This window comes from Penicillium cosmopolitanum (assembly GCF_028827165.1).
Source record: "Penicillium cosmopolitanum strain IBT 29677 chromosome Unknown utg000012l:1.0-3308103.0:1.0-3310761.0, whole genome shotgun sequence".
NCBI lineage: Eukaryota > Fungi > Ascomycota > Eurotiomycetes > Eurotiales > Aspergillaceae > Penicillium > Penicillium cosmopolitanum.
Window position 1 is genome coordinate 1,443,328 of NW_026622682.1, and position 11,258 is coordinate 1,454,585.

General features: G+C 50.1%; 2 protein-coding genes across 2 annotated transcripts; one reads left to right on the forward strand and one right to left on the reverse strand.

Moving 5' to 3' along the window:
• Positions 1 to 5,718: 5,718 nt before the first annotated feature.
• On the reverse strand, positions 5,719 to 6,192 carry N7509_013283 (uncharacterized protein; the record flags this gene model as incomplete). The annotated part of the gene is made up of 2 exons (XM_056637920.1): positions 5,719 to 6,087; positions 6,178 to 6,192. The coding sequence occupies 2 exons, from the start codon at positions 6,190 to 6,192 to the stop codon at positions 5,719 to 5,721; spliced, it is 384 nt and encodes a 127-aa protein (XP_056481427.1).
• A 1,844-nt stretch (positions 6,193 to 8,036) lies between these two features.
• N7509_013284 (camp independent regulatory protein) lies at positions 8,037 to 9,526 on the forward strand (the record flags this gene model as incomplete). Its single annotated transcript, XM_056637921.1, has 2 exons — positions 8,037 to 8,366; positions 8,411 to 9,526. 2 exons carry the CDS (start codon positions 8,037 to 8,039, stop codon positions 9,524 to 9,526), a joined length of 1,446 nt encoding a protein of 481 aa, XP_056481428.1.
• Positions 9,527 to 11,258: the final 1,732 nt, after the last annotated feature.

The following is an 11,258-nucleotide window of genomic DNA, read 5'->3' on the forward strand; positions in this document are numbered from 1 at the left end:
TGCTGCTGCTGCTGCTGCTGCTGCTGCGCTGCATTTCACTGAAGATGAATTGCGATGCGATGCGATGCAATGTGATGGTCTATGGGTACGATATGTACGTACGTACGAGTATCCAAGGTGGTGGGATTGCATTGCATTTGCATTGCATTACTTCCACTCCACTCCAAGATCAAGGTTCCAAGATCGAGGCAACTTTTGGAATTATTGTTATTTCGCACTGACGTTTGTTTGCCTCCTGGATTTGATTTAGATTTAGACTTACTGTACGGAGTACAATTAAATTTACGGGGTAGTTACTCCCCTGGAACTTGAACGACATTTTCTTTTCTGACAGCAGCACTGGCAGAAGCAGCAAACAGATGAACCATCCATAGACTACTCGGATCTATGTGGCACTGGTGTACTTTGGCTATGCTTTCGTGGCGTGATGATTTCTTGCAGTACTTTTATTGAAGTTCTTTTATCTACTCCAATGCACCGAGTAAGTAGCCTACTGTATGTACACAGTAGTTAGTTCAAATTCCGTCCTGGTGATCGGGACAAACGAATGCCCAACCCAACCCAGCCAGGTGGATTGGGATTAGATCGTCATGTTGGAAGATGGGATGGAATGGGATGCAAGACTAATAATGCACGATAAAGTTAACTATGACAAAAGCCTTTCACTAATGCACCAGCCCCGATATGTCCTGAGATAGATAGGAAAACTGGGGAAAACTACGGAGAACAAACATACACTCCAATCCAACTCAATCTAACTATTGTACGAGTAGAGTAATCCGTCCGATTCAACCTGAGACATAACCGAAGAGAACCGACAAATTGGCCCCGAGAATACTCCGACTGGGATACTCGTACGTAGTGATGATTATATTTGGCGATCAATGCGTATACTGTATACGTAATTCTAAAGCCTCGTTCGTAAACGTCCCTTTATTTTCATTTCATTTGTCAATGAAACCGATTCCTCGCAATGCAACTTGCCCTTACCCATGCCCCTGCCCTTATTGGTAACTGGTTGCTTCAAAGTTTCTCCGCATTGATTCGGTATGATCGCTAGTAGGCAGCTCACTAGTTACATAGCAGAGCAGGTACAGAATGGCACTAACATAGCTAGTACTAGTTTGAAGGAAGGAGTACAGGGGTTCGTCCTTGCGGGATGCGCCGCCAGGTCTACGAGTACTGTACAGTACAAGTACATAATTTGCGCTTTGGAGTAATGATGGTGCCATTGATGACATCGTTCACTGTACGGTGGAAGGTCGCGGAAGGGGGGAGGGGAGGCGCGTGATGGGTACGGGTGTATCGTGTGATTCGAATCCTTCCATCAGATCAGGGATGGCGGCCGGCAGTAAGCAACCCCCGGAGAGGAGAGGAAATGGTTTAACCCTCTACTCAGGCTACTAGCACTAGTACTAGTAATATGGTGGCGAAAAGTGGGAGGCGTTGTAGGCAAGTCGAATTTGCGGCGTATATTGCAGGGGAATGAGCTAGATACCGATGGTTTGGATAATTATGTATCTCATGCAATGTGGTGCGGTGCAGATTTGTGAAGAACAGGGTAGAGGGAGCATACAGCCCTGGAGAATTATAAGCTAGTGCTTATTTACTCGTAATTATGCATACTAGACAGTATGCATTGCATTGCGCTATACTCGTACACTGCCAGTGTCTCGTCGAATTAAGGTGTTAAAGTATATACTAGTAATCTACTTTAGGGTCTCTGTGCCAGGTGGTTCGCACTGGCAGATATATATACATAGAGGCGGGGTGGGAAGGTAGATAGATAACCAAATAGACAGATATGCTGCATGCATAGTCTGCAGGTATTTTACATTTACGACCGTGTTCCTCTGGCACCTTCCATAATCCCAGCAGGGGTATACATATACTCCGAGTCCGTACTCCATACCAACGTCAGGCTTGCAGGAAACCGATAAGATATCGCATGCACAAACCTTCCTTCCAAGGTTCCCATAGGGCCGGGGCCGGGGCTGGGGCTGGGGCTGGGGCAGACAGACGGTGTCCCCAAATCCACTGGCAGACCAGGCCAAGCAACTTCCAAACGGTTGGGTCGAAACCTACACCAAATCAGATCAGACGCACAACTAGACCAATAGATGTACTCGTAAGTTACTTTACGGAGTACAGGACACTACACAAGACTAGTCTCGTCAACGGCCATGCGTGTCTCGGAGGAACATGTCACTCAGACTTTCCTCTCTTCTCATTCTCCTCTCCGCCGAAGGGAAGGGAAGGGAAGGTTTCTGGCTGTCCAGCCACATAGTCCCTTGTCCAGTCCAGTCAATCCAGTCCAGTCCGGTGCCTGTCCTGTCACTGGTGCCCTATTGCTGGTTGTGCATACAGAGTTCATAGTTTGTTCTGATGACAGCATGATCCACACCTTTGTACGACACGAGATCAAGACTTGGCTTTTCCATGACGAGGAGTACGATGCGGAGATCCTCTCCTCCTCATCCTCCTCCTCATCCTCCTCCTCATCCTCCTCATCCCCCCTCGAGGTCGAGGAAGGGAATGGGAGTGGGAGGGGGTCTCCTGAATACCGTGCACAGTCACACAGGATGGCTGATACGAGTCCACGAGTCCACTCATCCCGCAAGAGCGCGGGTCCGTGGTTTTGGAAAACTCGTTGGGGGCCACATGAGTGCGGGGCGAATACGTTTCTTTCTTTTTCTGGATGGAGTATGTAGTGAACGGAGGTGATTTTTTTTTCTTTTTCTTTTTTCTTTTGCTTTTCGCTGTTTGGCTGAGTGTTAGTCTGACAGACACGGAAGAAGGGGAAGGGGAAGGAGGGCAGGATGCTGCAATGCGGCTGGAGTGGATTGGATAGGATATTGGGGCTACGACGAGCATTATTTTTTAATTAAATTAAATTATCTTTTTAATTTTTTTGCTTTCAGGTGGAACCATCTAGTCAGGGCAGACTGAACAATACCGACTGCCTATTTTGAAAAAATCCACCCTTCAAATGCCGTCTATCACTAGGATCCGTAAACCATAATCCGTATATAAATTATCATTGATCCACCCGGGCACACCAAGGGTGGAGGGATCCAAGCCAAGTGCCAGTGCCCGTGCCAGTGACAAGTGCCAGAGCGAACGAACCAATGCAAGAGAGGGTACAAGGTTAAAAAGTTAAGAGTAGGTACGGAGTACTGGTGCCATGCTTGTACGGAGTATAAAGTTCTGGTTACGGCATTGAAATTAAAGACGACAATTGCCAGTGATCTACGAGATCCAGTCCAGTCCAGTCCACGGCACGGGCACGGTGAGAAGGGAAATAAAAGAGTGGTTCGATTCGGGATGATAGGGTGATCCTCTTTAGTCTACCGTAGTCTGGGAGTACGAGTACTGTAGCAGCTGTACTTAGTTTCCTCCGTAGTCCGTACTTTAGCTGAAGACTCGGACTTGAACTCGGACGGACCCAGAAGGCGTACCATACTTTGTATCGTGCGGAGCACAGTAACTCGCAGAGAGCCAAGCAAAGATAGCGAATAGCTTCTGAATAATGGGGAATAATCACGATTGAATTTCCCTCGGGCCCACACGATTTAGGATCCGTTCTCCACAGCAACTAACTGGGCCTTGGCTTGACTGGACTGGGCTTGGCTTGGCTGGGCTTCCCGGCTCCGATTATTTTTTGCCTCTAGCGTTGTGCCTCCGGTGTAGCCTCTAGTTACGGTATGGAGTAGGTTTACGGAGTCGGCTCGGCGAATTCGATTTCATCAAGCTAAGTGTAGCGCCTCCGCCTCCGCCTCCGCCTCCCCTTCCCTCCGCGCGAGTGCGAGCGCGACAGCCAATGTAAAGCTATGTTCGGAATACTAGTTCCACCGATCCCTTGATCGCTGCTCGTAGACCCCGAGAATGGCATAAATAGACGATCACGATGATCCTGATCACAGACCCCTTCTCTGATCTCATCTGTGTACTCCTTACGGAGTAGTGTACTTCGTACTCCGTACATGGGTCCCGTACTAGCAGGGCGCCGCGTTATTCGGAATGTTTCCCGCAGCTTTACTCTAAAAGAGGTCAGTGCCGCGTCTAGCATGAACCTTGGCACTGAACGGGGGCTAATGATGATGACATGACAGGACATGGGCATGGGCATGGAGATGGAGTTGGAGATGAGGGTGGATCAGATCAGAGAGATCAGCATCAGCTATCCAATCCTTCAGCCTCGAAGAGCCGTTTGTACAAACGAAAACGAGGAGGATCAGACCAGTGTGAGGAGGGAGTAGGAATAGGAATAGGAAGAACGAGGGATTTAACGGGGAGAGTAGGAAGTAAAGAAAAAGAATAGGAAGAGGGAGGACAGGGGGGGGCAAAGGGAAGGGGACCAGACCAGACAAGACCAGACCAAACTTCTAGACAAGAATAGAATAGAATACTCGTAGACCGACGGGTCGCGATTGGGGGGAAAGCTCCGTTCAACCAGACCAGACCAGACCAGAGTCGAGTCTCTACGAAGGGATTCAATTCACGAAGTGAACCTGAAGCTGAGCCACCAATAGGAGGATACAGTAGTGCAGTACGGAGTACTGGGCAGTAGTTTCTTGCCTCCGACCACCACCCCTTTCGCTTCACATGATACGAGTACTCATACTCCGTTCAATACGGAGCGAGCGCTTGTTATTGCTACTGTTGTTTGCTATTGCTGCGACTGTTTCTGCTGCCTACCTACCTGCCCCATCCCATCCCCTGCACCAAACCAAACCGAGAAAACTAGCGCGATCGCAGGAATTGTCCACGCGGGCCTCGTCCACTAGCGCTGGCGCTGGCAGAACTAGATTAACAGACCCAGACCAGACCCCGTACCGTACCCAGCCCAACCCAAACCAAACCAAACCCAAGTTCTGAGATTGACCTGACCCGAACCCGACTGTTACTCGTAGCCATTTGATTCGAGCACTAATGCCTGGTCGGTGCGAAACCGGATCGCCACCAGAGTTCCCGGTCTGGCTTGGATGGAGAGGGGGGGGGGGGGGACTAGCAGCACCACGGAGGACGGAGTACTCGTATGTACAGTCGGGACTAGCGACTAGCACGGAGCAGGACAAGACTAGCATCTCTTGGGAGAGGGGTACATAATTGCAGAGAGTTAGACCGGTGAAGATCATCAGACCCTGGTGCGGGATTTCTTAGCGCACTAGCACCGAAAACAAGGTCGGTCGACGCCACCGTGCTGCGCCCGGCCTCCCTCTCCTCTTCGTCTCCTAGTCTTGCTGCGGTTAGATCAGAGGATTTTATTGGGACAGTCTTAATATGGTGCGCCCCGCTGGCCAATACGAAGATCGACGGGGATTACTGACAGCTTGTTGGGTGGGTGCTTCGGGATTGTACGGAGGGAGAGGAGAGGAGAGGAGAGAGAGAGAGAGACTACTCTGGAAGAAAATACGAGTACTCCGTACTGCTCTCTCTGTAGGGTCCTGAACTAGATCAGAGTGTACTTACTACTCATGCTCAGTATGCATGTACGAGACTGTATGTACTCCTCATCCACGAGAACTTGAACTTTGTCCTCTCCCCGGCTGACAAGACAAGATGCATCATATCACGCATCCCCCTGTGCGGACGCTCCGAGAGTCTGGTACGGTGGTGCGCCGTCCGTGGATGTGGGTTCTTAGGGCGAATGGGGGACGGAGAGGAGAGAGGGGCGATCGGCGGGGTTGGCTTGGATTGGCCATAATGGCTGTGATTTCATTTGTGATTTGTTTGCTCACCACACACAGCCTGCGTAATCCGGGCGGAGCAGGCAGGCTCGAGGTCAGGTCGTGGCTCATCCCATCCCCATTCCCATTCCCATTCCCACTCCCACTCCCCCGTAAGCGCGCTGGGCGGGAAGACAGCTGGCCCAGACCAGGCCAGAACCTCCGGGGATCGACCGAAAGGGATCCGTGCCATGACTGGATCTGGATGAGGCTTCCTATTTGTTGGGGGGAGATGGGATGATTTCACCTGGTCCAGTCGAGGACCCCTTTTCTGGGTGTCCCGGAGGGTTGGGTCAGGCTGAGGAAAGTCGTGGCCGATGAGTGATAAGTGGCAGTATGTACAGTACTTCGCTTCGTACTGTACATACATCATAGGGTATGGATAGAGCAGAGTAGAGCATCCTGCGGATGCTCTACTCACTCTAACTCACACCATCCTCAAACTCACCCTGACATCTGTCATGGGCGTCAATTGAGTTTCAACAAGCGTGCGCCAGTGAGATCGTCTCCTGTTCACCCAGTTTATCGGGACGAACTGAAACACGGAGGACAGTTGTCCGAATGGTGAAGAAGCAAAGCAGAAGAGAGTTTCCGCCACGAGCTGCCGATCATGGGGGGGGAATGGGGTGGGAGAAGCAATACAAGATGGGATGGGAATCAGCTGAATGGTACGGATACTGATACAGATTGTACTGATACACTACGGAGTACGTAGTTGATGCTAATGCTAATGCTAATGCCAATGCTACTGGATCTGCTGGGGATCTCCCGCGTAACTTTTGCCAGGATCCAATGAGCCCCAGTCAGGTACGGGACCCTCTTGCCTTGGTAAAGTGTAATTAAGAGTGAGTACGGAGTACGGATACAGTAGGTTAGCATAAGTTTGTAAATATTTAGGTACCCAGTCTGTGCTAACGGTAGGTCAGGCCTCCAGATCTTGACATGCGGTGATCATTCGTGCCGCCCCAATTTTTGTGGTGGAGGCGATTTCAATAGTTGGTGGATTCGCCGTTGTGGGCAGGACAGAGTACGAAGACAGAGTACGGAGTACGGAGTACTCTGCCCACACACAGGGCAGACTCGGGAGAGTCGAGAGTACCATGGCTGAATAGCCGAATAGTTCTGGGCTAACCCTTGATCCTTGCTAATGCCATCCTTAATTCTAATTCTTCAAGAATCCCATGGATACAGAAACTGCAGACCCAGAGAGATCCTGCTGAGTCAGACTGACGTACGGAAAGAAGTTGGCTCCGTTCCTTCGTTCCCTCCCTTTTCAAGTTTCCCCACTACAATCGATGATCATTACACTTACACATACACTACACTACACTACACTGGGTATTATAGCAAGTATTATTACTCTTATTTTATTACTCTTATTTTATTACTATATTCTCTCCTCTCCTCTCCTCTCCTATCTATTCCATTACCCTAATACCTTACCCTAATAATAGCTATCCTCTACTATAATACTATACTACACTTACTACACACTCGGAGGGTAACCGCTCCCTCTTTTCGGGTCTGCCTACATTAGCGTCTCACTCTTCCCCCCTACCACTCAGAATCATATAATCATATCATACCAGTCCATATACGAGCCTCCTACACTATACCTACGACACTCTCCTCTCCTCTTCTCATCCCTAAACACCCTAACCCTAATAAAACGACCCAAACAACCCTCCCCCCCTAACCATACTCGTATCCATCCATCTCCATCCCCCCAACCAACCACATCTATAACCACTTCCACCACGTCCACCACGTCCACCATTCCACTTCCACCACTCTCCACCCCACAACCCTCCGACTCAGTGGAGCAATCCGTGGAACCAGTAGATCCCATCTCCAGAGATCGGTGCAACCTCTTGACTCGCTGACGCTCCTTGGGTCCGTGCTGACTGGTCGATCCCTGGAATTCTTCCAAGCCGAGGAGGGGTTAACTCAAAACCACCGCATCCGCTCTTCCTTCTCCATACCCTGGTCGATCTCCTAGCTTATTTTATTTTTTTGGGTGCTGGTGCTTTTCCTAGTCCGAGAAGGTCTAAGGTCCAAGTCCAAGGTCCAAGGTGTAGTCTCTACCGTCTACCCTCTGGTGATCGCGACCGCAATCCGGGGTACCTGGAAGGGAACTGCTTCACACACTTCCCTTCACTTCACTTCACTTCACTTCCTCCCCTCTCTTCTCCCTTTCCTTTCCACACTCCCCTCCCCTCCACTTCACTCCACATTCTTTCTCTTTTGACTTCCTTCGAGTCTCTTCCCCCCCCCTCCCTCCCCGTTTGTCTCCCCACCAATCTCATCATGGTGAACGGGACTGCCGCGGTGCTGGAGCCCACATTCACCGGCTATGTGGCCACCACCCAAGATGCCCTCATCCTCTTCGAGGCCTGTCTCACCGGCGTCTTGCATCATGTTCCTCGTCGCCCACACGACAGGGAGCGCTCCCATCTCGTGCGCTCGGGGAGTGTCTTCATCTATGAGGAGAATTCCTCGGGAATCAAGCGTTGGACCGACGGCGTCACTTGGTCCCCGAGTCGCATCTTGGGTAACTTCCTCGTCTATCGCGAATTAGAGAAACCATTCCCCCCGGGTGAGAAGAAGCGCGCCATGAAAAAGGCCAATCGTCGACCGGTCCCCTCCACCAGACCTGGTGAACCTTATCCTCGACATGACAGCAACGGCTCAACTGGTTCAGGCTACTCGCCCACCTCACCCCGGGACCCTTTGGAGAGCGCACACATCAGTCCGAACTGGAACGCGCCCTCGTGGGATCGCTGGTCGATTCGTACGGTTTCAAGGACTCCGGTCTGGTCAAGAAGACCATGTCCGTCACCGTCATGGGCATCACCCACCACTTGGTCTCCTATTATAGCGTTGAAGATGTGATGCGCGGCGCACTCAACCCACCATCCATAGTCGAATCACTGCGCTATATTCGACCTCGTGTTGACCTTACTCAGAAACAAAGCTTCCGGGCTCCGATCGACGATCTCGAGACGAGTGCCATGGAATCCGCCCATGATCCCTCCCACGCCGCTCTCTACGGATACCGGCCTCAACAAATCATGGCGCCACCAACATATGGAATGCCCAACCCACCCGCAGATTTCTATACCATGCACGCCGCCAACCCTTACCCCGCCACACATCCTCCCCAATCCGGCCCGATCGCCGGCTACTCCATGGGCGCGTCGATGCCAACACAACAAGCACCGAACCCATATCTCCCCTCACCCGCCTCAGCGGCATCCATGACCCCCAAGGTGGAAGATTACCACGCCTTCCGCACAGGACCGTACGGTGGCAGCATGGACTCAATGAGCCACTCAGCACTCTCCTCATCGATCCCAGGAGCTCTCAACACCGCGATCCCAAGCTCGATGAGCGATCGCAATCGCTCCACATCCGACCACTCCCCATCCGCCTACCGCAACTCATCCATCTCCTCCCGCAGCGTCGCCACAGACGCAACTTCTCCCATGGACCCTTCGACTCCCGCCACCTACTCCCGCAGCAGCTTCAGTATCCCCGGCCAGTTGGATTCATCGCATTCTCACCCCCACCCTCACCACCAGATGGACCGCGGAATCGGCCCTCTCGACCCGACTGTCCCGCGCCGTGAATCAAATCCCATGCATCAGCAGAGTTACTATGCGCCAGATCGCTCGCAGTATTACATGGGTTCCAACTCCACCGGTGAACCACGCGCATTACGCGACTGCTCAACCTCTGTCAACGTGGACGACGACCGCGCCCGCCCAGCCACAAATTTGATCCAACTACAAATTTGATATGATTCCCCGGTGAACTTTTTTTGGCTTCTTTTTTATTTCTCTCTGGCTACTGGTGTTGGCTATGGCATTATGGATGGCACGTTTCTTCAACAACTTTCTGGGAGGCTCCAAATATATAGAGTGTGTTCTCTGTTTTAAGGGAATTTCACTCTTCCCACTTCCATCTCAATCGGGTCCGGCTTGGCTTGATTTGATTTGATTTGACTTGATTTTTATTTTGACTTGATTGGTATAGTTCGGAGCGGGAGGAGTCGTGGTGGCTTTTTTTTTCCCCTGTTATGGTTCTACTTTTTATCTGCTCGTCGCTGTTCCTTTTCTTTCCTCCCCCTTATAATCCCTTCTCGCTTTCCTTTCCTTTCCTTCTGTTGGTACGACTATTTCTTCCTCTTGCTATGATAGAAACCCCCCTCGCCTTCTCTGGCTTCGTTTGGTCTGTTTCTGGGTGGTCCGCGTGTGCAAGTGCATTGTGCAAGTGCATTGTGCTGTGTGCGTCTTGGCTTTTGCTTTTGCTTTTATTATATCGATTTCCTGCCCTTATGATTACCTGAGGTGTTTTCTTTTCTTTTCTTTTCCTTTGCCGATATTCCCAATTCTCTTGTCTGGAGTGGGACGAATCCAAATTCGGTTCTTTTCAGCTTGGTTTGGAAGGAAGAGAAGAGAGGAGGGAGAGGAAAGAAAGAATCCGAATCCGAATCCGAATCCGAATCCCCGTTCATCATCATCGATCCCCAATTCCTACCCCCGCTGTTCCGTTCCTGTCCCTTTCCCTTTCCTTTCCCCGGTGTACTCATGTCTGTCTATAAGGATTCTGTTCTGTCTGTTCCGTCCTGTTCTGCTCTGTTTTCGTTTGGCTTGGCCTTTATGTCTCGTGTGTCGGCTCTCTGTTTTATCAGGAATAACCCTAGGCGGCGTTTTTGTTATTGTTTATGTGTCTTTCAAGTTTTTCATCCTTTTTTTTACCCCCCAACTCACGATGTGATGCAACGCAACTACTATTCTACCCAGTACCCAGTACCCAAAAGGAAACTCTTTTTTTCTTCTTTAAACTTTATAGGAATTGGTTCTGGTATCCTATCTTCTTCTATTCTATTCTATTTTACCGTTCCCTATATTTACCTCTAGCTTCCGATTCGAGGTCGAGTGTGGTTTGAGTCTCGTCGCATCCCCTGTCCTTTTCTGTTCCTCCTGCACTAATCATTCAAGTTCCAAAGTCTAGGATACGTTATGTATTTCTGAAGGAGGACTGAGTAGTTGAAGAAAGGGCGGCCCTTTGTTGTTGATTCGAGAATTACAGCCCTCTCTCCTGTAGGCTGGGATCTGTGGAAAAGATAGGAAAAGAAAGAAAAGAAAAACAAGTACAGAAAATGAATTATATTCTTCTCAAATAAAATGACCATCTTGAACCTGATTCTAGTATACTAGATACTATCAACTGGTACTTAGTAGTTAGTACTCGCTACTACTTTTCAAATCCAATCCAATCCAATCAGATCAGATCAGATCAGATGTACCTCCCCCCCCTCGAGTCTAACTAAGGCGAGACTTATTCCGAGTCTCTTCTTCCGTAGTCTTCATCCAGTATTCAAGTCCTCGATCACCTACCAGCACAATTTAAATTAAGCATTACAACCTTACCCAACCCCAACCTCAACCTTAACCCTAAGTTAGACTAGATTAGATAAGATTAAACACTCTCGAAGACCTGGACGCAGTGGAGCCTGTATAATAC